A 27,614-nucleotide genomic window follows, 5' to 3' on the forward strand; every position below is an offset into this window, starting at 1 on the left:
ATTAGTGTAGTGAAATGAGGCAACCAGGTGCCACTAATTGCCAGGGAAAGGCATGAGCTTGTGTTAAGCCCACCTGTGCCTAATTAAGGTTTTATCGGCCCCCTAATCCTGCTCATGCGCAGTTAGGACCTGCCCTAATCAGGCACAGGTGGGCTTGACACAAGCTCATGCCACTCCCTGGCAATTAGTGGCACCTGGTTGCCTCATTTCACTACACATTAGTGCCACCTCTGCAGCCCCCATGGCCTTGCAGCTCTGCTGCTCTGGCTGGGGCACTGCCAAGCCTCTTTCCCAGAGGTGGGGGAATCTCCCACAGGGACACAAATGGTGACAGTGCCTGAGATGGTGACAGTGCCAGCTCCTGGGCCACGCCAGAGCTCTGGGGGTTCTGCTGTGGTGACCCACGGGAGGTGCTGGGGGCACTGGTGGGCTGGAGCTGCAGGGGAGAGGGAGGAGCTCCCTGACCCCATAATCAGCTCCTTGGTGTTGGGGGGGTGTCTGTGACAGCCCCAGATCCCAGAGGGACCCAGGGGGGTTTGTCATCCAAACTCCAGGCTGTGAGCTCAGCACAAGTCCTGGGGGAGGGGGTGGGCTGGGGCTCCCTGGCTGCTGGCACTGGGGAGAGGGTTGGTTTCCATCATTAATAAGTAACAATCCCACTCAGGCTTTCATCTCCTCACCCTGCAGCATACCAGGGTCCTGCTGCAGCCCTTCCTCCAGGAGAAGCCATTAAAAGCAGCTGAGTTCTGCCTGTGGTTGGGTGCTGCCTTGTTCCTTCTGGAGGGTCCCACTGTCACCTCCTCTCACATCAAAAAATCAGAGGATTTTGGACTTCTTGGAGGGTGTTGCTGGCTGCAAAGCAGTCCCAGGGGCCACCAGACACCCCAGGAGCTGAGCCCCTCTGCTGCTGTCACCTCACACGTGCTGCAGGGCACCTCTGTTCCCTTGGGGATGTGGCTGGGTGGCCACCAGAATCCCTGGGGGATGTGGCACAGTGGCAGGGCCAGGCTGGGTCTGTGTGGCCCTGGCTGAGCCTCTCTGGGGACATCCCAGGGACGTTTCCTTGCTGCAGCCTCTGCCCCCTGGTTGAGGTCCACTGCCTGCCTGTAAATAAGTGCCAGCTTTTGTGGGGACATCAGGAGTGCCAGGCTGCCCCATGTCCCCAGGGCCACCACAGCCTCATGTAGCTGCAGGGCCACACACAGGGACACCAGAGCAGCTGGAGTGTCCCCTGGGTACTGCCAGTTTGTTCCCACCAAGCCCTCTGTCATTCCAGGCTGTGCTCAGGTGTTTTCAGAGAGAAGGGGAAAACAAATACAACACCATAAATAAAGAAGTGCATCCACAGGATCACAGAATCATCCGGGTTGGAAAGCACCTCTGGGATCATCAAATCCAGCCCTTCCTCCACTCCCCTGTGGTTCCCAGCCCGTGGCACTCAGTGTCACACTCAGTCTCTTCTTAAAAACCTCCAGGGATGGAGAATCCACCCCCTCCCTGGGCAGCCCATTCCAATGTCTGATCACCCTCTCTGCAAAGAATTCCTTCCTAATATCCATCCTAATAACCCTCCCCTGGCAGAGCTTCAGCCCATGGCCTCTTGTCCGACCCCCCCTGGCTCCAACCTCCTTTCAGGGAGTTGGAGAGAGTGATGAGGTCTCCCCTGAGCCTCCTCTTCTCCAGCCTCAACACCCCCAGCTCCCTCAGCCCTTCCTCACAGGAATTCTGCTGGATCCCTTCACAGCCTCCTTGCTCTTCCCTGGACCTGCTCCAGCACCTCCATTTCCTTCCTTCCAAAGCTGTGCAGGGGTTGTGGTGCTCAGATTGCTCAGCACAGCCATCTCAGGTTGGGGTGTATGTCCCTGCCTGCCAGGCACACCCGAACCCCGGGACAGTTGGGTGTTGGGGGACAGGGCCATGCCCCGGGACAAACGTGGGAGGTTTGGTGTGACACGAACGCACCCGAGGGGCTGCTGCTAATTCCTAAAAACGATGATAAACCCCCACACATTGTGCTTGGGAAATAATAGCAATAGGATGGATTTGTAAAGGGAAAAAGGGGGGAAAACCAAAAGGTGGTGGTTGTTTTTTTGAGGCAGCCCCTTTCCCAGGCAGGTGTAGGAGGAGCGTGCCGGTCTGGTGCCCGCCAAGCACCCCATGGTTGGGCTGAAGGTCACCCAGGGCCCCCCCAGGCACGGCCATCGCCCGCCTCCCGCCTTCAAAAGCAGCAGCGCCCGGGCTGTGCCCCTGGGGGCCATGTTGGCAGGGCCAGAGAGCAGCGGGGAATGCGGGATCTGCTACGAGGCTTACGCAGGGGGAGCCCCCCAGCAGCTCCTCTGCCGCCATTCCCTCTGCCTCAGCTGCCTCCACAAACTGCTCTGCCGCGCTGCCACCGTCACCTTCATCAGCTGCCCCTTCTGCAGGATGGTGACGCTGGGGCCCGAGCTGGCTCTGGGTTCTCCCAGGGTGACATCGGCCTCGGGGACCCCTCACGGGGAGGATGATGATGAGGAGGAGGAAGGCAGTGAGAGTTTTCCAGCTGCTCTCCATGCCTCTGCGCACTCCGTGGCTGTGGAAGTGGCGTGTGCGGCTCATGGCCCCATCCTCACGGTGAGCAGCCTGGTGTCCCCCTGCAGCCCCCGCCAAGGCGCCGAGGCACCCGCTGCCCTCATGCTGGGGCTGCTGGGCCGGGGGCTGCTGCTGGACACGCAGACCCCCCCGGCCTCCATGGAGAACCTGCGCCTCGGCTTCGCCGCCGGCATCCTCGTCCTCATCGTCTGCACCTTCTTCCTGCTCATCTTCCTCAAGTAGGGATGGACACTGGAGAGGGTTCCTGTCCCACATCACCCCCCCAGCGGAGCCAGGATGGACCCAGAGGTGGGTCAGGGACTGGTGAGGCCACAGAAGGTTCGGTGGGCAGGGCAGAGGGCTCAGCAACCCACAGGATCCAGGCACAGGACACTCCGCGGCCCTGCACGTGAGGCCCTGAGGCATCAGACTCTTTAAAAACTAACTTATTGCAGAACTTTCCCTTACCCCCTGAGGTCTGGTTGTGTTCACGTTGTGTTTGTGACCCCCCAGCAGCTCGTGGGACCCGGGGTCACAGTCCCTGAGGCTGAGCTCCCTCAGCTGCGTGCTTCGTCCATCCCTTCAGGCAGCGAGGAGGGGGTGAGGGGATGGGAAGGGTCCCATCTTGCTTTTCTGGGAAGGAAACTATTCAAAAGCAATAAAAACAAGCAAACCAACAAACCAACCCTTTTTTATACCCCCTGAGAGCCTGGTGTGGCACATGCAGAGGGACAAGGCAGGTGGGGAAGGGCAGAGTCCCACAGAAATAGAGATATTAAAGACAGAATTGGCCCAGCACCAGCTGTTGAATGGTCCCTGTTGCACAGAGAAGGTTCTGGCACCAGCAGAGGGGATGAGTTCAATAACCATGGCCCAAGTGTGTGTGTGTGGGGGGGGGGGGGATCCTCACTGTCCCCTGCCCCAGACACCCCTGTTGGGTGCCACCTTCACCCAGCTATGTCCCTGGGGCACCTCCTCAGCCAGGTCCCTCCCTGCCTGGTTCACCCCCGACCCTGGCCTCAAAACCTTTTACTAAAGTAAAACCCATGCATGCAAAAAACCCCAACCCAAACCAAAAATCACAGGTTTAATTGCACTTTATTTTTCAAGAAGTGAAATGCAAATCCCTCAGGTTACCTACTTGTAACTGGAAACAAGAAGTGGAATTTGTTAGTAATAGCAATGATCTCTAGGAGGACACAGAGGGGGGTCCAGAGGACACCCACCCTCAGAGCAGCGCAGGGGAGGGGAGGTCCCAGAGGAGCCCTGGGTTTCACACACCAGCCCATGCAGCACCAAATAAACCATTCCCTGCTTTCATTTCTGGAGCAGCTCCTCAGGAAATCCCCACTGAGTTCCCCCTGCAGGACAGCCAGGTCACAGGCTTTGGGCTCACCCACAATTTTAGCTGCATTTGGCAGTTTGCAGGGACCTGTCACACTGCCCTGCTCCAGGAATGCCCACTGCTGCCCCCCAGAGAAACTGGATTTCAGAGGGCACAGATCAAATTCAGCTCAGAGATGTTAAAAGGCAGTTATGGAAACTACTAGGGAATTATTTTAAGCACTTCCATTGTATTTAGTGAAGGAGAGATTGTTTGAGATACTAAAAACTGCTCCCACTTCATTGTGTCAGTGCCAGTGAGTACAGAAGTGCCAGGAGTGACCCAGCATGCTGTCCATCTGCACAGCTTCCCCTCTTGGTCCACACAAAACTGAAAAGTTCCCCTCTGGCTGGGTGATGCTGGGTTATAGCTCATGTCCCACCACCACCAAGTTGTGCTGTGATCCTCACACTTTAACCAGCAGCAGGGAAAAAGGCACAGGCTGGGCTTGGCTGCTTTCCACAAGCACCTCTGGAGCCAGCAGCACACTGCACAGCTGCATGGCTGCTTTCACTGCCAGCAAAACACAGCCCAGCAGAAACCCCACAAATTTCACCCCTGCACATGACCAAGGAGGAGATAAGCTGGCTGCACAGTGAATCATTTTTGTGAGGTCTCTGTGAGCCTCAGGGTCCTCCATAAGCTGAGAATTTGGCTTCTCCCAGCAGCAATGACTGATGCTGGGAGCACTGAAGGTGCCACCACAGTCCCTGCTCAGCTCCAAACAAGTGGCAACACCCACCCAACCTCCTCAGCCCTGGGGTGTCCCCTAGGTGCCTGTGCCAGCCCCTGGATCACAGGAAACAGCTCTTGGCCCAAGCACCTGCTGCACATGGCTAATAACCTAGTGACAAGCTGGTGCAGGGCCCCTGGGAGCTAACAGGAACCTTCACTGGGGAGGGAGAAAGATTTTAGTCTGGTTTTGTTTTTTTAAAAAAAAAGTCATTACCTACTGCAGGGTCCTGCCAGACTTGTTCTTCTGAAGCACTTAACAGAGTTCATATTTGCATAAAGTTTTAGATTAATGAATCCACAGCTGACAGGAGGAGGACAGCAATACAAATGTGCAGTAAGACCAGCTGGTTCCTTCAGCTTGTCCCCAACCTCTGTGCACGTTTGTCAGGGCAGAGCAATGCACCTGAGGGCTCACGAGTGCAAGAAGAGTCCCTTCCTCTCAGGCCCTGCTGGACAAGAGCCTGGCAAGTCCCTGGTTGTTGCCAAGTGTCCTGTGCAGGCAGCTCCTGAGTCCCCAGGTAGGGGCCATGCCCAGAGGAGAGGGCTCACAGGCTCAGCAGGCAACTCTTCATCCCAGCCAGTCCAGATCATCATCATCATCATCACCAAAGAGTGGAGCTGGGGGGGGACGCCCCTTCATGCTCTGCAAGTCAAACCAGAGGGAAACTTCTCAGTCTGAACAGCTCCCCAGTACTGAGGAATCACACAGCTGTGTCTCTGAAACCTCCACCATCCCTAGGGAGATGGCAGCCAGAAACCTGATAAGTGATGTTTTTGTACTTGTGCTATGATGCCTTCACATTCCAGGCAAGATGGGATAGGAAGGAGGCAAAACACTAAAACCCTACAATTCACCTCTCACATCCATCATTTCATGCCAGCAGGAGTTTGGTGCAGTCTCTCAGCCCAGACAACCCTTCCAAGCACAAGAAACAAACCCAGACTCTCCTGATTTACAGAGAATATCCAGGGAGCTCCAAGCTCAGCTAGCAGGAGCCAGGCAGTTCCCCAGGGAAGGATTTCACAGACAGGTTAACACCTGAGCCAGCTTAGTAGGAGTAGAAAAATACAGACACCTACCACTTCCTCCTCATCCTCCTCTTCAGAAGGAACTCGAGGCTTCAGTGGTTTAGGAGATGCTGTTTCAAAGAAGTTGTCATCCTCAAAGAGGCTAGAAGATAAAGAATTAACAGTTCACTTGCAGGTGAGGAGATGTTTTTCTTGCAAGTTCTGTTAAAGAACAATGGAAAAGTTCTGCTGCCAAGACAAACTTCTAAAACCTGTGAGATTCACCAGTGTGGAGCATTTCAGTACCAGGATCTGGCAGCCACCAGAACCAGATCCTAGAGAAGCTGCATGTTTCCCCTGCACTCAGCTGGGAACCACTCATCACAGCCTCCCCCAGACACTTGTCCCTCCACAGCCTCTCCTTGAGCAGGGCCAGCACTGTGACAATGCTGTGACACATCAGTGTGATGGGGTGTGCTCCCTGCAGAGGTGACACTGCTGAACACCCCTGGCTGTGCTGCCCAGGACTGTGGCTACCCCAGCACTCACTGCTTACCCAAAATCTTTTGGCCTGGGGCTGGAGCTCGGTTCCTGGGGTCCTGGGGTCCCTCCAAGGATGGCTGTGCTGGATCCTGAAGCATTCTCCTCCTGGGAGGCAGCTCCCGCTGTGCAGTTCCCTCCCTCACCATTTAAGGGAGGGGGCTCTAAACCTCCCACAGGCTCCTCTGCCTCCTGCTCCACACCTGGTGGCTTCTCTGGAAGCACTGAGACATCCATGTCCCCTGCCTTGGCTTCCATAACAGAGGGTTCTGCATCTTCTGCCTGCACAGGCAGTCTGGAGGGACTGAGCTCAGCCTCAGCTTTCCTGGTGGGACTGCTCTCCTGCTTTTGCTCAGCTGGGACAAGGTCCTCATCCATCTTGGGAACAGGCTGTCCTGCAAGCACAGGCTCTTGATCAGGATCCAGGAGGGATTTGGTTCCAGACTCCTGCTCCTCCTGGACCTTCTCTGCCACACCACTGCTCTGTGTCACCTGCTCTGCCTCAGGAGTTCTGGGCCTGGCAGCCAGAGGAGCAGACTGCCCTTCCTGGTCAGATACTGCTGAGCCTGTGGTCACTTCCCTGGAACCAGCTGGGAATGCAGCCCCCTGTGCTGGGCTCTGCTGTGTGGGATCTTCATGATCCTCCTTTGCTCCCTGTGATTCCTCCTGTTTCACTGCTCCTGTTTCAGATTCCTCCTTTTTACTCTCATGATCTGGTTTCTCCTGCTGCCTGCTGAGCAGCTGCAGTGTTACAGTCTGAAAAATGGAGTAGAGAGAACATAGGTTACACCCTAAACAGAAACAATCACATCCTTTCTGCTACTGGGTTGCTTTGCCCTCCTCAGCACATTTCTGCCTCTCAGTTACCTCAGACTCCCAATGGAAATTTTATTTGTAGCCCAAGATTACTTTTCTCACTTTCATCCCCTTGTATCTCCCATCCCTGTACCTTAATAGTGTTCATGACAACCCCCAGCACTGTCCTGCCACTGTAGCTCTCCTCCAGCTCAAATTCACCCCGAAGAGACTGGAACACACTGTTCATTATCTTCTTCACCTGGAAAAGGGCAAGACAGGAAACAAAGATAGGATTCAATGGGAACCATTAGACTCCACATCAGATGTTTCTCCAAGGAAATCCAAGAATAAATCCAAACATGATTTTCAAAGAATCTTGGTTTTAAAATAGAAATTCCCATAGCAAAGCAGAATCTCTCATGGCATCTTTATTCATGACAGATTATATATCTCTCATGCACCATTATATATGCACCAAACCCACCACTCCAAGACCCTAAGGCAGATGGCACAAGCCCAAATCAGGTGGACACTTATTTTTCACTACTCTTTCAATTTATAAATCTAAACTTCAAATTTGAAGTTCTAACCTTAAAAAAATAATCAAGCAACAAAGGAGGCAGCAGGAAGATCACATCCTTCTTCCTCTACAGAACCTGCTACTACAAACACAGTGCTGCTGGGTAAAAAAGAAGTTTTTCCTTCTTATCTCTGCTCAAAGAGAACTAATTCACAGCAAAAGCAATAGATTTGCTTAGTAAGGAGGAATATTGGAGACAGTCAAGCTCACTTCTTCTGTGAAGTCAGGAGGTGAAGACCCATCCTGCTCTCTCTCCAGCTCTCTGATGCGTTCCTCATAGCGAGACTTCAGCACCAGCACATCCGACTGCAGAGCTGTGTACTGCCAAAGGGAGACCAAAGTGAGAGCAGCTCCCCAGACACACTGCACCTTGTGATGGATGGGTTATCTGCTGACAGTTTTGCAGGGAGCAGTAAATTACTGAGTGCACCTTTAAGCAGGGTTTTAACAGAGAGTTGCAAAAGACTCAGCTGTATGCAACAGCTCCACAATAAAGATATCCAACCAAACCAAAACCCTGGAGGTCCACAACTGTGTCATTAATTTTTTAAGTTCCACTTAGAATGGCCATTACTGGGATTCCAGTGAAATGAGGGCTGTGTCACATCATTGGACCTGTTTTGGTTTGCTGGAAGAAATGGGAAGTTATTCCTTCCCTCAAATTCTGAAACTCATGTTTTGTTTTTCTGGACATAGCTACTGATCACTGCACTCCAGCTCACATTCAGCTCCTGTGTTATTCCATTTACCTTCTCTTTGATAGGCTCCAGTTGCTCCAAACGTTGCTGGAACTCTTGGAGTTTTTGCTCCTCTGCTTTTTTTGAGTGTTTCAGAGCTGCAAGCTGAAAGAGAAGAACCAGAGCCCACCAGTTCACAGCCTCCTCTCAGTGGCACCCACTTCAAAATACCCTCTGTACAAAACCAGTCACCCAGAGCAATGCTCAGAGGAGACTGTAGCTGTTGCTTTAGTCCAAGACTGAGGTTGCCTCTATTTCCCCCTCCCTTCAGAGCTGCAGCAGTAAATTCACAACCTCACCAACCCAACAGACTCAAGTACAGACAACTCCCAAGACAGTCAAGAAATCTGAAAGCTGAGCCACAGTCACGTGGGAGAGGACTGCTGGTTGCAGTTACTGGTTCTTTGATGGTGCATTTCAGCAATAAAGAACAATCTTTACCTTCTCTTCCAGCTGGGACACCTGGTGCTGCAGGGCATCCCTCTGCTCACACACCTCCTGGTGCTGTCTCATGTGCTGCTCCCTGGCTGAGGCCACTGCACGTTGACATCTGGCTTCCCACTGGGATTCCAGCTCTGCCTGGAGGAGTGTCAGCTGCCCAGCAGAGAGATCATTAGGAACACACATCACCTGGATTTGCACCAGTGTTGGAAGCTTGGAGCTGGACTAACCCTGCAGCTGTCACTAACTCCTGCCCACACCTCTCCCAGCTTCTTCTGGCCACAACCCCTCAGGTTGGCATGAAGGTCTGGCCCAGATTTCTGATCTTTTGGCATATTTCTAAGCAGTCTTCCACTCATTAGCAGTCCTGCATTCTGCCTCTACTATGAGGCAGAATGAGTACTACTCTACTATGAGTCCTGCATTCTGCCTCTACTATGAGCTCTATTTGCCTTTCCTTTCCTCACTTGGAAACTCTCTGAACACTGTCCTGATGTGATGCCCCACACCAGCCTGCAGCCACGCTGGACCTAAACCCTGCAGCCACTTTAGGGACTGTGATTAAGTCAGAATGGTCAGGACCCACAGCCTTCCAACCAGACACTTCCTTAGAGAGACTTCAGTGCAAATCCTGAGGTCAGAAAACACCAAAGATATTTTAGAAAGGCAAAGTGAGCCCTGTGTTGAAGTTAACCTCCAAACTCAAGCAGGTAACATTTCCATTCTTCCACTACCTGAGCATTTTCATGACTATTTCCTACCTGCAGGCTCCCACCAGCCTTCCAGACTTCCTCCCATGGCTCCTCACCTGCTCAGCTGCTGCCTGGTCAGTTGATGTCCGTGCCTTTTTCAGCAGCTGTCTGAGCTTGTCCAGTTCCTCCTGATATGATCTACGTATTTCTTCCATCTCTTCCTCTGCCTGAGCTCTCTCTGAGAGGGCTTTCTTTTTTCTCTCTGCAAGATTCTGCAGTACAGAACACAGAATAGACCAGATTGAACCAAAGTAGGTTTCTCTTCCTTAATCTTACCAGTTTAACATCAAGCTGAGATTATTTTGGAGGTGGGAAGGTTAACATATTACTAAGATATTAAAAGCAAAATGAAAGTCACATAAGCACAAAGAATCCTCCAGCACTGAAATTCTTGGCTGGGGATGAGTCAAGATTTACCTAACTTTCATATTTACAAACAATTAAATAAAATTTCTGTGTAAATTTCTGGACAAACAACAGAAACCCTGCATCTCTGCAGTGCTGGCACAGGACATACCCTTTCAAGACTCTCCTTTTCCACTTTCAGGTCCATCAACTCTTCTTCCAGGGCTGTGATCTTCATGTCCAGCTGCTTGCGGCTCTGCTTCTCAGCTTTGAATCTTGTCTGAGTGTCCTCAGAGGCTTCTTGGAGCTCTGCAGAAACACACTTTAGTGTGGGTTTCAGCACTTCATGTATTTCAGGTATTTGGGGGCTGATGGGAAGGAAAAGTCTCTCTCCTGCACAATGAACCCAGCAACACAGCTTGCACTTGCAGGGGGGAGTTATCAAGAGCTTTTTCTTTCAGATAGCAATGCTGAATACCTCAGCTTTTGTCTTAACTTTCCAACCACTGGAACATCTCTGGTTCCTCTAGAAAGTGTTAGGCAGTAACACCAGAAGACTGCTCCTACACAGGGCATCCCTCTTCATCCCTGTTCTGCCCACTGCCCTTTTAGTGAACCTGTCAGCCACTTCAGTGCAACAGTGTCCTCTGATATCCTTGTGACTGAGCCAAGGGAAAGCAAGAACAGACACCCTGAAGAAAGGCAAAGCCTCTGACTTACAAAAGAGGAAAAAGAACGACATAAAGGAGCTCTCATGGAAGAGGCACACCAAGTCCTACCTGCTAACTGTGCCTGCAGCTTGTTGAGCTGTGTCTCGTGTCGCTCTGCCTCCTGCAAGGCAGCTGAGAGCTGTTTCCTCAGCTCCATCTCCTTCTTCTGGTGGGCAGTCAGCTCCAGCTGCAGCTGGGAAACCTGGGCTGTGGCACCTGCTAACTCCTCTGCAACTTTGGCCTGTATCACAAAATGGAGCAGGGAAAAGAGAGGGGAAAAAGAAACAAAAAACCCAGGTATGTGACTGTGAGGAGACACCAGAACTGTTTGTACCAGAGACCTTATCAGGGAAGTGCTGGGATCCAGCACCTCACAGACATCTCCAAATTGAGGAGGCAACCAGAACTTTTTTGCCATGTTATTGTGAGTCACACAGCTGTAACCTCTCCAGGATGACTAGAAAGTTGCACAAGGCCACCAGCAACCTCATTACCACACTTGTTCAACTCTGAGTTTTCCTGGAAAGCTGAAATGAGTTAAAGGGTTGTACCAGTGCCTGGGGGCTCTGCTGAGTTTTCAGCCTATGACAATGTTTTCCAAATAAAAACCTGGGCTTCAAAGCTGGAACATAAGAAGCTCCACCTCAACACAAGGAGAAGCTTCTTTCCTGTGAGGGTGAGGAAGCCCTGGCCCAGGCTGCCCAGAGAGGTTGTGGAGTCTCCTCTGGAGATTTTCCAAACCCCCCTGGATGTGTTCTGTGTGTCCTGCCCTGGGTGATCCTGCTCTGGCAGGGGGTTGGACTGAATGATCTCTAAAGGTTCCTTCCAACCCCTGACATTCTATGATTCCATGATTCAGCCATCTGTAAGCTAACAAATAACTGAAAAGCCACACAAAACTTAAGCTCATCCCAACCAAAAGAGCACCTTCCCTGCAGAGCACCCAGCACACAGTCACCCCAACGTGCCTGCATGGGCAAGGCTCTCATTTTGGAGCACAGTTGTTCTCACAGTAATTTGGTGACCTGTACAGAGTTATTTTGCTCAAAGTCAAGGACTCACATAAAAGCAGGAAACAGAACCAGCTTGTCAGACAACCTGTAAGCAGTATGTTAGGAGCGGCTCAAGGCAGCAAGACACAAAGTCAGGTTCCCAATCTCGTTGCATGACACAAAAGGTTCAGAAGATGCTCTGCCACACAGGACTCTGTCAGGAAAACCTCACTTGCATCTTTTCGCCTGCATTCAGATTCCCAGGGGGCTTTCAGGGGACTGGATTTTTCCTGAACTAGTGTTTCCCTTCAGACTAGGACCACCACCTTATGGTAGGGAAGAGTTGTGAGCAACACTGTTCGAGCTGTGGTGAATGAGTATGTGCTGACCTTGAAGTCTGGGATACCACACTTAATTTTAAAGAGGAGGAAGCAGCATTTCAGCACACTGGCTAAATAACCCCACACAGACCTGCTTTCCTCTCATCTTGCTATAAATGTCTCACTGCAGCTCAAGATACTAACTCCTAGCATGTTAAAATGAAAACCAAACCCCATGGCACATAAAGATTATTGTACCATTTCCCTTTGTCTTTAATGGCAAATAAAGAAAAATAAAGAGGAAATGCTATGTCAGGAACTGCTATAGACTGAAGTTGTGGCAGTGAGTGCCTTCTTTCTCCCCAAGAAAGAAGGGGCCAGGCAAAGCCCCTTTCCTAGGTGAGGATCTGTGCTGATTCAAGACCTCAGGCAATCCTTTCAATCACCTTCTAGCTGGCTCCAGAGGAAGCTGGGCTGGCACTCTGGAGGACACAGTTATCTGTCACCTACACAGTCAGCAGACACTGCCTCACCTGGTCCCAGCCCCGATCCACTGGCAGCATGTGCTAGGAAGAGAAAGCAGTGACAGGAAACAGGAAGAGTTAAGAACACAACTTGAAAGGCAGAGGCATTAAATCATCATCAGAAAAGCACAATGCTTCATTACAGGAGCCTAGGGCATGCCACGGAAGCCTTTAATTATTCAAAGAGCTACAAAAGCTGAGACAGAAAAGGACAGGGAGACCTGGCTGAAAAAGAGAGAAGCTAAAGGTGTCCTTCCAGGTGACACTGAGGGGTAGGAAGGGTCCTACCTGTGACTCGTGTTTCACTGCACTGGGGGGTCCTTATCCTGATGGGAGACAAAGCCTGCACCTAAATGCGATGTGCTCTGCCAGAAGATCTGAAAATCTAGAACTCAAAAGCAGTTTAAAGCTCCTGACACCTCAGAAATCTTGAGTACAGATGCTCAGCCTGTGGCACACAGCAAAGGGCAAGTCCCTATTTTTAAGCAAAGAATAGATAAAATAGCTTAAAAGTCTTTTCCCCGATTCTGTCTGTCCATAGTGATCTCAACAACTGCAGTCACAGACCAAGCCAGGTTAGAAAAAAGGAAGAGGAAGGAACATCAGCCTTCATACAGTCAACACTCTCACAAGACTAGGGGAAACCTTCTCCAGTGCAAGCCAGGGCTTTTCTGGTCTGGCATGAGGTCTGTTCATGCCACAGTGTCACCTCCCAGGCAGTGACTGCTGGATCAAGTGGAGTCCTACTGAAGATGAGGCCCAAAAGGTTCCTGCAGATCATATCTTCTACTTCCAAAAGACTCTTCCTCTCCAAGTTACTTATCCCACAAGCTGGATGTTGTGCTCACTAAGCAAAAAGAATTTTATTTATCATTTCAAACTGACTCACTCCTGGGTTAGAATCCTTCACACTCCCTACATACAGGTGAAAAACCTGGGGTGGAAAAACACAACTCTCCTTCATTGCCTGCTCACACCAGCAACAATCATCAGCCATAGCACACTTTGGAAAGCTGCAGTTTCTGTCAGTTTTAGGTGCACTGAGCTATGGTTCTCATGCAGAACAAGCATTTATCATCTCACACTTGAACTGGAGAGATGCAGAGCTCAGAAGGCAGCATGGCATGAGAGTGACCTGGGTGCCATTTACAAGGGCAGTGCTGGAGGAGGCAGAGCTGACACCAGAGCCACTCTGCCTGGGCTGGGCTGTCACAAGCAGACACGACAGGAGTTGCAGCCATGCATTTAACTGGTTTGAAAGCTATTTTTCAATAGCTCCTTTCACAAAAGCACAATACATTATTGGTAGAAACAACCAGCTTTTGATTAGTAGTTAAGAAAAGAAAAAAAAAGTGAAAAAGTGCAATGAAGAAACTCCAGTAGGAAATTTTTCTTACAGCTCTGTTCTATCTTCACTCTATGCCAGTTAAACACAGAGAATACAACTTTTCTGAAACTCTCAGTGCAATCATATATACTAAATACATTTTCAACCCAACAAAGCCCCAGGGATACACACAATTCCTCAACATGATGGCCATATACCTACAAAGTTAACAACAAACCCATCACTTTCCTGTGAGGTAACATTAGTGAAGGTAAGACAGCATAAAATGGAGATTTAAATCCTCTGTGCTTTTGTCAGGAAAGCCATGAAAATATTATCTCCCCCCTCAAAACAGCTTTCAAAATCCAAGTTCAGAACTGCAGCTGTCTTTAGGAGAACTGACTTAAGCCCCTTCCTGGCTGCAGCCAGAGCTCTGGGGCTCATTGTCACCATTACCTTCTCCTGCTCTGCATGCAACACTCTTGCCTGTGTGTTCTCATTTGTTGTTTGCAGGGAATGGTTCCTCTGCTCCATCAGCAAGTTACTCTGCTCCACATATCTGTGAACAGGGGAAGAATCCATCAGTGTTTATGGAAATGGATGACTTGGAGCAAGGAGCTCAGACAGAAGGCAGTATTTCCAAGCAGTTTTACTCATGATTTGTCTCAGACAATTTTGCACTAAGAGGCTGACCTCAAAAGGGTGGAATGGGTGTGCTTGGCAGAGCAGAGATTGCATCAGTTTGGGTAAGTGCTTTACCTCTGCAAGTGCTCTGATGCTCCCAGTACACAGCCAAGAGTTTTGATGACCTGACAGCCACTGGCCTTTGCTGTTCCCTTAAACAAGTTATTCCCCTTCTTAAACTGAAGAGAGCACACACCCAGCAGGGGAACTAGGGACACCACATATGCCCCATAACTTCTTCCACCTTACTAAAAAGCTAGCAAACATACAGGAACTCCCACAAGCAGAGCAAATGTGCTCAGAGGAGACTCCATGAGGGTTTTTTTCCCCTTCTGCACATTCACATTTATTCACATTTACTGTAAAGCAGAGTTTTGGAGATAGACCCTGCAGAGAACAGGGGAACCCCCCACACTTTGAGTGCCTTAAAAGAAAAAATAGCTGAAAGTATCAGCACATGTCTGATGAACACTTCTCCAAGTTATGCCAAACCAAGTGTAAGCTGGAAAGCCTCTACACCTACAAAGAAGCTTCACCCCCCTGCTCCTTACCTCTGATTCCTCTCAATGAGCTCACTGATCTTCTCATTCTGCTCCTCAATCCGACTGCTCTTCTCAAATATCTCCTGCTTCAGTCTCTCATTCTCCTAAAGCACAGCCCAGCATGAGTATTCCTCTTACTCAGACTTCCTTGCAGTACCTAAACCTTTCTTTTGTACAGATGCAGTGCAGAGGTGAGAACAGGAAGATGCTGTGGTCCTGGCCTGGGACAGGAGTTGTCAAACCACACTCCAGAGGATATTGGGTCTGGTTGAATTTTTCACCCCAAAAACCCAAGATTCTAATACTGCTGCCTTGAAAAACTGCCAAGTCAAAGAGTAAGTAGTGAAAAACAGAAGTAGTTGGTTCTTGCAACGTGGTACTTCAGCTGTGAAGTGGGTTATGTCCATAGGGAATTAAGTGGCAGAATTTCTCTCACATGGAACTTTTTGCCAGCACCTATTAAATACCAATATATCAACTCTGCCTCAGAAAGTACCCAAACCACAAACTGTTAAGGTGGTTCGTGGGGGTTTCTTTGGGTGGAGAGGAGTGGAAATCACTCTCTCATGTTTAACCTAGGCAGTTGTTTTTGGCCAAGCAAAGTAGAACACCTGGGTGGATGGACACTTGAGCAATCCTCAGTAGGAAGAGCAGAGTTGTGTAGGAAAGCACACAACTAAGGGTGGCCATGCTCACCTGGATTATCCGTTGGATATTGCTCATGATCATGGAGGCTTCCATAGTGACAGAGGAAATACCAGGCAGGAGTGAGTTGTTAGCAACACTTTGTTTCTTCAGCTCCTCTACCTGCAGGGACAAACCACTCATAAGCCTCAGGAAATGAATTGATGGATGCAGGTAAAGTCAAACAGCTGCAGAGATTCATCTTGGTGTTCCACCTGATCAGCTGCAGGGTACATGCTACTGGGTCAGCTCCTGAAGGGCAGGGAACCTCTGCAGGAAAAATGCCCTCCCTCAGCTTGGGCTTTTTCATAGGAGCTGAACTGTCACCACTTCAACATCTGAATTCTCCCTGAGCCAGCCCCATCACTTACAGATGTCTTGCAGGCACCTCAGTAGCTCCTCAGACTACATCTGGAGAGCCAAGAGCTGTGCTGAGCAATCCCTTGTGCCCTACATTACCTTGGCAGCCAGGTGATCCATTTTGTCCATCACTTTGGTGACAGCCATTCGGATTTCAGTGTTGTGCTGCCGAGCTTCTGTCATCAAAAAGGAGGTCACATCCCCAGCTTGAGTGGAAATAGAGAGATCTGCAGTCACCAGGGGAAAAAACCTGCACACAGAGGTACCCACAGCACCACCTGGCACTTTGAAGCCAGCCACACTTCCCAGAACCAGAAGTGACCTTGGTAACTGGAAAACTAATAACATGGTTATTTTCCAACCCTCAGGAATAGGCAAGTTTATGACTACAGGAAATTCTTCAGCCACACAACAGCACTTGGGGAACCCCCCAGACACACTGACATGGAACACAGTGAGGTAGAATCAAAAAGCAGGAACAAAGGTTGGCTTCTGAAACTTGGAACTGAAAAAAAAAATGCTCCAGGAGAGGTTCAGAAATATGCAAATCTTGACCAACAGGGATTACCTAAATGGTCCTTTAAATGCCTTTAGTCCTTTTTAGGTTGTGCCCTTTTTGAGGGCTAAGTGCTCCTGCTTAAAGACCTCTCTCTCTCTCTCTCTCTCTATATATATATATATATATATATATCTGCTTAAATTCTGTCCCTGACTGACAGAAGAGCAGTTTACTATTCCAGTTATAAATACAACTGGAAGCACCAGCTATAAAATACATTTACTGATGCACAGCCTTGGGAATACACCTAGAAATTCCCTCTCCTTTTATGCTGCACAAAGTTCCTTAAAGTAAGAAAGAGATGGATATTTATTGAGGACTTTTTACACCTATTTGTTATTAAAAATCAAGAGTTTGCAAAACAGCCCAGTACACCAGACAAGGTGACTCTGTGTATGCTACCTAAACCCTCACTAAAAACAGTTTACAGAAGGGATTGCAGCCTGCTGAAAAGCAGGGGCTTTAACCATACCTTGGTAAGGTGCAGGATACATCTGTCCCACAGGCTGGAGCTGAGAGGCTGCTGCAGCACTTTGGGGGTAAGCAAATGCCATTCCTGGGTATGCCTTGCAGAAGAAATTCAAGAGATTAGAATCTGTTTTGATATTCCTCCCCCCATCCAGGTGGTTTTCATATTTTTTATACCCCAGAGCAATGGTGATATTTGGAAAGAAAACAAGCAGAATTAGGGAGCAGAAAGTCAAATTCCACAACAATCCTAATTAAAGGGAAGAAAACCAAAAACCCCTCTCTCAAGGCTTTGTTTTTTTTAAATGCCTTTTTTTACCCTCACATATTTTCTTCCTCTGCCTTCACCTTTTAAAAATCAGCAGTGCCCAGGACTCTCATCCTTATACACTGCTATAAAGTCCTTGCTCTCAGCAATGGAGAAGGCAGCAAGACACATGAGAAAGGACAGAAATGACAATACTCTCTTTGGTTTCATTTTGGTACCTGAAAGCCTTGTGCTCCTCCTGGCAGAGCTGAAGGGGGCTGGACTGTTGCAGGCATTAAAGCAGCAGAAGATACTGGGGGTGTAGAACCAGATGCCTGAGGTACTGAAAGAGAAGAAATTCAGCACATCACGAAGTAGCTAGAAAGTCATCCAATATGAAATGGCCAAAAAAAATTCACTAGGCACAAAAAAAAAGTTTAGCACAAGCTTGTGTGAGGTCTGCTGAAGATTAAATATGGTGAAACAAGTGATAAAAGGTCAAGAAAAGAATAATAATTCACAGAAACTTTGCTTTCAGCTACATTTAGCCCACCTTTTTTCATTGAAAGAAAGGTGGCTTTGTTTACTGACACAAGATGCTACTCAGAGTGACTCTTTTTAAAGACTGTTCAGCTGAGCAGCAGCTGACATGACCACTGAGGGAAGACAAGTGACTTGCCAGAGTGTCACGAATTTCAGTTTTCAAAACTGAACATTTCTGTTCACTTGGGAAGGATTTGTAAGAGTTCCACTTACAAATCACATGGCCTAGAAATCTCAGTGCCACCCCAGAACACATGATTACAGAACAGCTCAGGCTGCTGTCCCCAGGAGTGCAATGTGTGCACAGGATCCCAGTGAAGACACACTACAGAGAATTGGAATTAGTTTACCTTTGGATCAGCAAGTAACCAGTGACAGGATAAGAGGAAATGCCCTCAGAGCTTTAGATTGGATTTTTATTTATTTCTTTACTGAAAACTGGTCAGGCATTGGAACAAGCTGCCCAGGGCAGTGGTAGAGTCCCCATCCCTGGAAGGATTTCAAAGCTGTGTAGATGTCCTGTAGGGACAGGGTTTAGAGGGCATGGGGGTGTTGGGCTGGCAGCTGGAATTGGTGATCTTAGAGGTCTTTTCCAATCTCAATGCTACAATGATTAGCTATCAGTTCCTGAAAGGAATCCTCCATTTATACAGCACTTGTGCTTAAAGCTTGCATAGAAGTGAAATTCCTCTACCTCAGCCCCAGCCTTACCAGCACCTTACCTTGTGGTGACACTGTGGGCAGGACCACGTGAGCTGGCTGTGAAGGTCTCATGGAAGCTGGCACCACAGGTTGTGCTGTCCCTCTCAGGGTATTTGGATCCTAAAAAAAAAAATAAAAAAACTTGCTGTGAATTACAACAAATGCTACAGAATGAGTGAACAGCTTGAACCCCAGATCACATGAGTATTACCCAGCTACCCCAAATGAACTAGAGAGGAAGAGTGGAGTGGTTAAACCCTCCAGGCACAGGAACAGAGAATGCCCTCCCTGCATGAAGGGTCTGTCTCACCACAGACACTTTAAGGAAATCACACTGTAGAGGAAAATATCCAAGAGAGAAACAGAAACACTCCAGTGCTTAGTGCTTTACCTCTATTTCTGAGTCACTGGAGTCAAGCTGCCCCCCGGCTGTCCCGGCGAGGAAGGGCAGCATGGGCTGGCCCATCTTGGCCATCCGAGAAATCAGCTTTGCCTTTGCTACATCTGGGTTCTGAAAGAAACATTTGCAGTTACTCTTCCTTTGTTCCAGCCCAGCCTTTGCAGACATTGAGTCATTTACAAGTAGCAGACTCTTCAAAATCACTGACTCAATTACGGTTCTTTCAATCTTTCAAGGACTGTGTGAAAACTAATTTTCAAGCACCTAAAACCACTGTGGATTTGCTGATCTGACTTGTTGATACACTTCCCTTCTGGGATGACACTGCTGTCATTACATGGAGTAACTACCCTTGCACAAAACACAGCAACAAGAAAATATGTGAATTAAGGCAGCTGCTTAGCAGCTCTTTCTGTCCTGAGGAACACACAAAAAGTCTTCTTGTGTAGCTATATAAACTTATACCAAATATCCTAACTACTCCTGGCTATCCATTTAGATCTGTTTACTTATCCAAGAAGACAACTAGCTTTGAGTATCCACGTGCCCAACTTAAATTTGCATTTAAGGGCAGGCATGTTCTGCTAATCCCTAAATAAATTTTAAAAGTCTCTCATCTGCTGTTAATGAGATTTGAGAGCATCTTGCTTGCTTGATGCTCAGTTCATCTTCAACAGCACTAAATGCAGTGGTGACCCAACCTTCCCTCCTTAAGGCTTCAAATTATCTAGGAAGAAACCAGCACTTACTGCTAGCTGCTCACTGATGGAGTTTGACTTGGCCCGAACAGCTGGCTCCCTGCAAGGCCAAACAAGAGCATGCTGATTAACAAGGATGAAATTCAAGAGCCAATATTCTGCATTTCTCAACACTGTCAAATAAACCTCCCTCTCGGAAAACCATTTACTTATTATCACGAGCACATCTTTTACCTTATTTTTGGAAGATTCTTTGCAACAATCTGTAGATTTCAGAGCATCATTACAGGCAAGTCCCACAGCTGTGGAACAGCTCATTCCAGAAAGATGATTTTGTTGATTGCTCTAACAGCCACATTCTGGTACAGTCTGAACCAAGTCCAATAACAAACTACTTATGGCAACTAAACAAGCACTTAAAACTTGAACTCCTCAGAACAGATAAATGAGCCCTTCAGTTAATTAAAAAAAAAGTGGCAACATAAATTCTGCAATTAAAGAAACAGAGCATTTACCAAGAACAACCTATTCCCACCCTGAGATGAGCAGTACCCACCCAGCTCACTCGTGCTAGGTCTCAGCAGTGCTGCAGAGGAAAGACTTTTCATCTGAGCCCATTTCAATTCCTTGAAATCTGGAAGTCAGCACATCCAAGCAGAACATTTCCTGCAGGTCTTGTTAGCACTGTCCTGCCACTCTGACAGCACTGAGCTGGCACACAAAGGACCCACGTGTGCCAAACAAAAACGTGCTGACACTGCTGTGTGCCAGATGTTTATCAGACATCTTTTAACACAGTGAGTTGTTTCAGCTGTGCTGCTCCTTACCCAGGCTTTGGAGGGATGGTAGTTGGAGGCAATAAACCAGTGTCTGCAGAACAGCCATCTGAACTGGGGACTGGAGAAGGGGCAGCAGAATCCCTTGAACTAACACTCTGTCCATCAGAACCTGAGCTTTCTTTTACCAGCTTCACCTTAAAAAAGCATATAAACAAAAAAGATGCTTTTCTGGGGGTCCCAAAAAAGTTTTCAGCAACTTGTTTACTTCTGATGACTACTTCTTTGTCAAGCTCATGCACTGCAAAAGTAAAAGCTGATTTAAAAAACTGATTCATAACCAGAGAAGTCTTTACATTCCAGCAACCCCCTCTGTGACTATTCTGTTTTCCTAAGTGACTCACAAATAAGACAACAAAAAGATGAAGACAGAACAGACATGTCTTAGTAAGCAGCCTAGAGGGGTTTTTTTTGGATTAGGGTTTTGTGTTTGTTAGTTTGGGGTTTGTTTTTTTTTTAAAGATATGCATCTTCCTGAGGTATTTGGTTTATAACTGTCCCTGAGCTGCAGTTCTCACCATGCAGACAGAGGCTGCTACCAAGAGGCACAAAGCAGATGTGAAATGAAGAGAAGGAGACACTCACCCTCCTGACTTCCACCTCAAAAACCAGAGTAGAGTCTGGAGGGACCCGGCCAGCAGCTCCCTGAGCCCCATAGCCCCAGGCTGGAGGAATTATCAGGTACCTTCGGCCACCCTTCTTCATCCCCACCATTCCTTCTTCCCAGCCCTGTGTTTTCAGAGACACAATAAAGAGTTATCAGTGACACTACAGTTTCTTTTATTAACACTGATTAAAAGTGTTTCAGTTAAAGATTCTTGTAAACTCATGTTCAGTCTGCACTATGTATTACAAGAAGACATAATGACCAATTATAAATTGCAAAATTAACTTATATTGATTTATGGATAAAGATGCAGGTCCCAACATGATAATAATGAAACCAAACAGGTAACATCAATCTCTAACATGATAACTGGAGGCTTCCAGGTCTCCACATAGTTAGATATAGAGTTCAAGTTTTAAACTTTGTAGCTTCAGCAGTTGCCACAGATCAGACTGACAGCCTGGAGGAAAGCAGTATAATTAGAAGTTCTACCTTGATGACCTTCCCAGATCCCAGCTTGACCCGCAGCAGCTTCTCTTTGTTGACATTAGAGTCAAACACCTAGAGAGTTGAACAAAAACACAAAATCCATGGATTTCCCACCTGTTTCAGGACTCTGAATGCTACTTTACACATTCTACAAACTCTGAGCATCACCTGTATGCCATTTCCCATTCTGCTACCTCCAGAATTAATTCTCAACATAAAGATGAGGAAGTCCTTTCTCACAGCTAAAAGATTCAACTGCAGATGGACACAAATGCAGAACTCCACCAGGAATTCCTCTAGCAGCCAAACCAGCAGAAGCATTTTAAAGGTATTTTAAATGGTTTGATGTTTTCAAGCATTTCTTTTGCCTTTTAGCAAACTGCATCAGACACAGCTGTAGAAGGGGTAAAAGCAATCTCATTCTTTTAGCATTTGGAGAGGCACTTAGTGTCAGACAAGGCCCTACTTATCACTTCCTCAAGCTATTTCCAAAGAAATATTCCTAGCTCCATTGTTCCTTCTCACCATTTGCATTACAGGTTGGACCAAAAGATCCTTGAGGGCCCAATCCAACCTGGCATTCTGTGATTACTGTGTGAGAGTGCCTAGAGAAGTCAAAAACTTCTCAGCTGCCTGTTCCTGTTTTCAGTTGCCTCCTCCTGAACAGTACTTATTCTCCAGGTAAAACATTTGCTCTCCTTGTGGTGCCACAAGTGACTGAAAATACACCTTTAACATGAGTTAAAGGTGAGGGAACATGAGTTAAAGCAAATACACCTTTAACATGAGGTTAGCACAGTGCTAGATGTGGCAGGGCCCTTCCAGGGACTGTGACACCCACTCAGTACTAGGAGGAAGCAGCAGCAATGTCTTTACCTGTCCAGGGCCATTGTTCTGGAACAGCCAACCTGTGTAGGCAACCTCCAGAGAGTCTCCTCCTTCTGCTCCCTGCCCTTCTCCCAGGAGGAGATCCTGGCAGAGGACAGAATCAAGCACTGGGGAGCTGTTGCATTTGGCAATGCAAACCTGCAGAAGGAAAGCCTGTCAGTGGTTCTGGGCAGTAAAACAGAGTGGAAAGTTCCACTGTGATTCCCAACAGACCTGACCCATTCCATACTCTATTGATCAAGCTCAGGTTTCAGATGCATTTAAGAGGCTAAATTTTACTTTGTGTATGAGAAGCAAACACCTTCTGCTCTACACAGCTGCTGGCCTCACAGTACTTGAGAGTCTGGGTTAGAAATCCCATCACAAATAACAGGCTCTCTGCCTCAGAGGCCTGCATCTACCCACCAGCACTCATCCCAGGTTTGCCTCTGTCACAGCCATGTGGAAACTTCAATAAAAAAGCAGGATTTTGAACTGATACACTTTGACATGCCTGCTGCCCAGCCAGCAAGCCCTGCCTGGCACAGAGGAAGCAGTTACCTGTTTACTGAAATCCATTGCTGCCTTTTCTGACTCAAACATGATAGACCAGTTTTGTCTCTGATCATCATAGAAGGTACTGTAATTGTTGGGCTGAACCTGTGGGAAAGGAAATCAGTTCTATGTTATACACTAAAAGATGCACCCAGCTAATAAAAAACCAAAACAAAACACATGCAAAAGCAGTTTAAAATAAGAGCTACTGAAATGAAGCAGAAGAATCCCACTGTATTACTACCAAAGTTCAGAATGCACAAATTGGTTTTTATTTATGTGCTTGTTATTATGGAAGAATTGTAACTTGAGCAAATATTAACTTCAGAAATTAATCTTTCAAAATGCACTTGTAAAACCAAAGCAGCAGCTGGCATCCTGGCCAGAAATCTGGACTAAGATTCTACTGTTTCAGAGCAGACTTCCTACCAAATGAAGAAATTTTATATCACCTGCTGACAAGCTCAGAGCAGCAAATCAACACACCAAGTTTCTGCAAAACTGGCAAAAAAACTTCCTGTAAGATTACATTTTAAGACTTGCAATGCTCCAATTTGTTCTTACCAGCAGGAAAATGCTGAGTGTCAAATTGCTGAGAGAAAACATTTCCTTGCCATCATTTCCTTCTTACTTGCTCAGTTGTATCATTAGCTACTTAACGACTCTTGCTAATAAAGCAAGAGGAACTTTGTTCTGGTTTTACCCATTGCAGGACTCCAAAACCCTGAGCTAGAGGTAATAATACACCTCCCACATTGCACAGACTTGCTTTATGAAACCTCCTGATGAGGCCACCTGCAGTGGGCTGATGGTGTCTGAGCTCCAAGGCTCTCATCAAAGACTTCAGGAAGCATTTTGGAGTCACCTCCCATGTGCTGGGAACACTGCAGATCCCTGGAAGCAGAGTCTTACCGTGAGCACAAAGCCTGGGTGGATCCTGGCAGTTGCAATCTGTTGCTGCTGACTGATGTAAAGGAGGATCCTGTACTGGATTCCACAAGGAATTGGGCAGGGAAGAAGGACAAACAACAGAAACTCAACACATCTTCAATTCTAGGGTGCTTTGTCAAACTCTGAGCCTAAGGCTGCAGGATTTATTTGCCAAATGCACCTTGCTGCAGCATATCTCACAGCAGAAATGCTTCATGTCATTTTGTAGCATCTTTGAAAAGCCCTTGAAAACATGCAGACTTTATTTAGCCACAGGCATCAAGCAGTTCAAACTACTTTGCAACAAGCAAGATGATTTAATGACTTCCACATTTTCCACAGTTCATTGTAAAAACCTAGTGGGCATTAACACCTCAGTACCTAAAACTGGAAAACCTAGCACACAGGCAGAAAACAATTTAAAAGGCTGGGCTAGGACTGGAGTGAGGTTTCCAATGCATGATTAAGAAGGAAAGGTTTCCTTTATGCACCTGCAGCAATGGCTCCTCACCCCACAGGGCTGGGGGGTGAACTGGGAGTGATTGTCCCCCCTGTGCTGGAAAGGCAGCCTGAGAAAGGCCACATCACCTCCCTTCTGCCTGTCCTGTCCCTCCCTGCTCCCCCCAGCTCCCACACCTGGACACTGCTCAGACCACTGGCTCAGGAATTAGTTTGCTAAATTACTCTTTTTCCTTGCTCTTGCCAAAGCAGAAGCAACTTAGAATGACAGCAGGAATCAGGGGACACAAAGCACCATAAATACCAACAACAAGGACAGAGCAGAGTACTCAAAGGATCTTTAGGGACACCAATTTACTGATCATCCCAGTGCTGTGTTCTTAGACAAGTACTTGGGGAGGAAGGAGAGAGATTTTTGATAGCAAATTAATAAAACTTTAGCAGAGCATCACTGTACTACTGAACACAAGTTTTCTTTGTACTGGTCTCCCTGTGCACAGACTTGTGATCCAATTGTCAAGGACATTGTGAAGAACTACAAAATCACCTCCAGAAATAACAGAAGAGGTACAGTGCCTGAAACATTGCTCCAAAACATTTCAGGCAGGAATTGTAAGAGATCTTACAAGTTTGGGAGCTGCAAAAAAGAGATGTCACCAAGGCTGAGCCATAAGTAAGCCCAGAAAGGCCCGAGCAGCTGAACCTCCAGTGTCAAAGCCAAAGACATGCTGGTGAGCTCAGGGAAACACTGCTGCACACCTCCACATTCCTGCCATGAACATTTTAAAAGTAGTGAAGTGTTTCTCACCTCTTTAGTAGCATGGTTCCCCACTACAGCTGCTCCATACTTGCCTTGCTTCAAGTACTGCCCATTTGTGCTGGAAGACAAGTGAGATTTCAGCTGCAGAACTGGCCCTGCCTCAGCTTTCTCTCTCACTGATGCTGAGTTTTTCTTCCTTACAGTTCAAGTCCCTTCCCTCACACCAAAACCACCACTCAGCCTTTCTCAGCTTAGAGAAACTGCAACTTTCTTGCTTGGTCACAGGTGAGGGATGCATTAGGGAGGCTGAGGTGAAACTTATTCTTCTCACAAACTCCAGGGAAATGACAGCAGTGTGAGATGGAGAGAGAATTTAACTGCTGTCACTCTGTGCCTTAGTTCCCTGTAAGGGAACACATGAGACACAAACATCTGACAGAGCTGCCTGGAAAAACTGAAACTGTCAGGGCAGGATGCAGCTCCCTCCAACAACCCCACCCAGAAATTTATCTGACACAACCCCAAAGTGCAGCAGGACACCAGAAACTCCCTCAGAGCACAACATCACCAACCTCCAGCTCTGCCCCACGCAGACACTTGTCTATGAACAAAGATCTCTTTTCACTCCTCCAAGAACCCCCTTCCCTCTGGGATGAGCTCTGAGACAACTCCAGCAGGTGCCCAGGAGCTCTGCTGCACTTACTATCGATAGGCATGGACTGCAGTGGCCACCAACACTGAGGCTGCTCCTGAAGCTGCTGGAGCCTTCTGGGCTGCTGGACCTGCTGCAGAACCAAAACCAGGAAGAGCTGTGAGTGACACAGAACTGCCACATCCACTGCCCAGGGACAATATCCCCCCCCCAAATCCTTCCTCCAAGGAAAAGCAGCTCCAGAAGAAGATGAAAAAGCAGAGATGTCCCAAAGGCACCTGAAGGCAGCAGGCAGAGGGAGGGGACTGGGGGGTAAGATGATTGAAGGGAAGCTGAGGAGCTGTTTGCACTGCTGACCCCCACAAGGACCTTCCCTCTCCCACCAAGATCCATGCTGAGATGGTTTTTACCCCCTCAGTTACTTACCAGCTGCTGCTTGACCCTTCTTTGGCTGCTTGGGTGCAGTGTACTGGAAGAATTCATTTCCATGGCTTGAGACTGTTTGATCCAGACCAAAGAGAGAGGCCAACCTTGCACTGGGACCAGAAACAAATCAATTCACCTTATTTAGCACACACTTCATAGATAAGGACCACCATTAATTATAGATTTTATCAAATATAAAGTGCTTTACCATTACTGTAGAGATAAACAAAAAGGTGCCTGTTAAGCTGCTCTACACTAATTACCCATTTAGCTTTGAATAAGCAGAAGTTTCAGCTGAAAAGGCTGAGGTATGTGGCACAGCTGTGTTTCATTTCCTCAAAAGCTGCTGCAAGGAACGAGCAAGAACTGAAGCCACACCAAAAAAAAAAAAAAGAAGTAATTGTAAAGCAGTGACAAACCAGCCTTAAATGAAAGGGTTGATTGTAAGGACATTAAAAACAATAAAAATACCACAGAACAACCATCCAGCACTAGGATTTTCCTTTTTCAGAGCCCAGGGAACACCTTTTCTCATCACTTTTTAGGAAGGCAGGTGCTGCCCTGCTGAGGGGCAGGAGGTGACTGATCCCAGCTGGGGGCAGCGCCTTTGGGATCACTAATTCCTGCCAGGACATCATTCCAAGGATTAATTCGGATCCCCACGGGACACCCCCACCCCCGGCAGGTGTGCAGCACGTTACGTGGGAGGCTTGTAAAGAACAACAACTATTTCCCAATTAAAAAAAAAAAAGGGAAAGGGAGAGGATTCTGCTCAGGAGTTGCCAAGCAGCAGCAGCTCCGTGCAGGGAGCACCCGGAGGGCTCAGAGGGGGCTCCGGCTGCCGAGGGATCCCCAGAGCGGCAACAAATGACACGGGGGAGGAAACACGCGTGGGGGCCGCGGAAGGGCGGGGGCAGAAGCAGGGGAAGCTCAGACACCCCCGGGATTCCCCGGCCCTCCCGCACCCCCCCCGTGGGTGACCCCCCCTCAGCTTCAGGCAGCTCCTTTCTGACACCGGGCTCCCTGAACCGGGACGGCAGCTCCGGGACCCACCGAACCCCACCCGCCGCTCACCGGGCCGGGGGACGGCCAGGCCCAGCCCCCGGCCCCCCCCATCCAGCGGCTTCACCGGGGCCGCCACCCCCTCAGAGCGGCAGTGAGGGGAGCAGTGACCCGGCTGTAGCCCGGTGGCCACTCACCCGCTGGCAGGGGACAAGAAATCGGCGTCGTCCTCCTCCGCCGCCGCCGCCCCGAACATGGTACCGGTACCGGAGCCCGCCCCGCGCTGTCGCAAACGCCTGGGCTGGCAGCGCTGCGCTTTACGGCAGCGGCGGGAGGGGACCGGGCGGAGGAGAGCCGGGAGGGGGCGGGGCCTGTGGAGATAC

The 27,614-nt window shown here is 48.4% G+C and overlaps 1 protein-coding gene across 2 annotated transcripts; it reads right to left on the minus strand.

The window, feature by feature from the left end:
- Positions 1-3,649: 3,649 nt before the first annotated feature.
- FKBP15 (FKBP prolyl isomerase 15) lies at positions 3,650-27,590 on the minus strand. 2 transcript variants are annotated; one of them, XM_030460959.1, is made up of 29 exons: positions 27,429-27,590; positions 26,230-26,339; positions 25,855-25,933; positions 25,200-25,269; positions 23,915-23,989; positions 23,009-23,107; positions 22,457-22,606; positions 21,584-21,652; positions 21,070-21,213; positions 20,476-20,621; positions 19,700-19,748; positions 18,942-19,061; positions 18,571-18,670; positions 17,545-17,648; positions 17,063-17,156; positions 16,131-16,237; positions 15,684-15,794; positions 14,997-15,091; positions 14,218-14,320; positions 10,668-10,839; positions 10,061-10,197; positions 9,600-9,755; positions 8,792-8,944; positions 8,363-8,455; positions 7,824-7,934; positions 7,185-7,292; positions 6,252-6,991; positions 5,768-5,858; positions 3,650-5,330 (listed from the first exon to the last, which is right to left on the minus strand). In XM_030460959.1, exons 1-29 carry the CDS (start codon positions 27,485-27,487, stop codon positions 5,256-5,258), a joined length of 3,720 nt encoding a protein of 1,239 aa, XP_030316819.1. In that variant the 5' UTR covers positions 27,488-27,590; the 3' UTR covers positions 3,650-5,255. The 2 variants fall into 2 exon arrangements, with proteins under 2 accessions (XP_030316819.1, XP_030316818.1); XM_030460958.1 differs by having other exon boundaries at positions 25,855-25,936.
- Positions 27,591-27,614: the final 24 nt, after the last annotated feature.

Source organism: Calypte anna, chromosome 17 (assembly GCF_003957555.1).
Source record: "Calypte anna isolate BGI_N300 chromosome 17, bCalAnn1_v1.p, whole genome shotgun sequence".
NCBI lineage: Eukaryota > Metazoa > Chordata > Aves > Apodiformes > Trochilidae > Calypte > Calypte anna.

Excerpts from the sequence above, each read along its gene's own strand:
- FKBP15 (XM_030460958.1), bottom strand. The coding sequence starts at position 27,487 with ATGTTCGGGGCGGCGGCGGCGGAGGAGGACGACGCCGATTTCTTGTCC. Across the intron at positions 9,756-10,060 it reads AAAAGGAGAGTCTTGAAAGG|AATCTTGCAGAGAGAAAAAA; the intron begins GTATGTCCTGTG and ends TCTGTACTGCAG. Across the intron at positions 7,935-8,362 it reads TGGAGCCTATCAAAGAGAAG|TACACAGCTCTGCAGTCGGA; the intron begins GTAAATGGAATA and ends TCCCTTTGGCAG.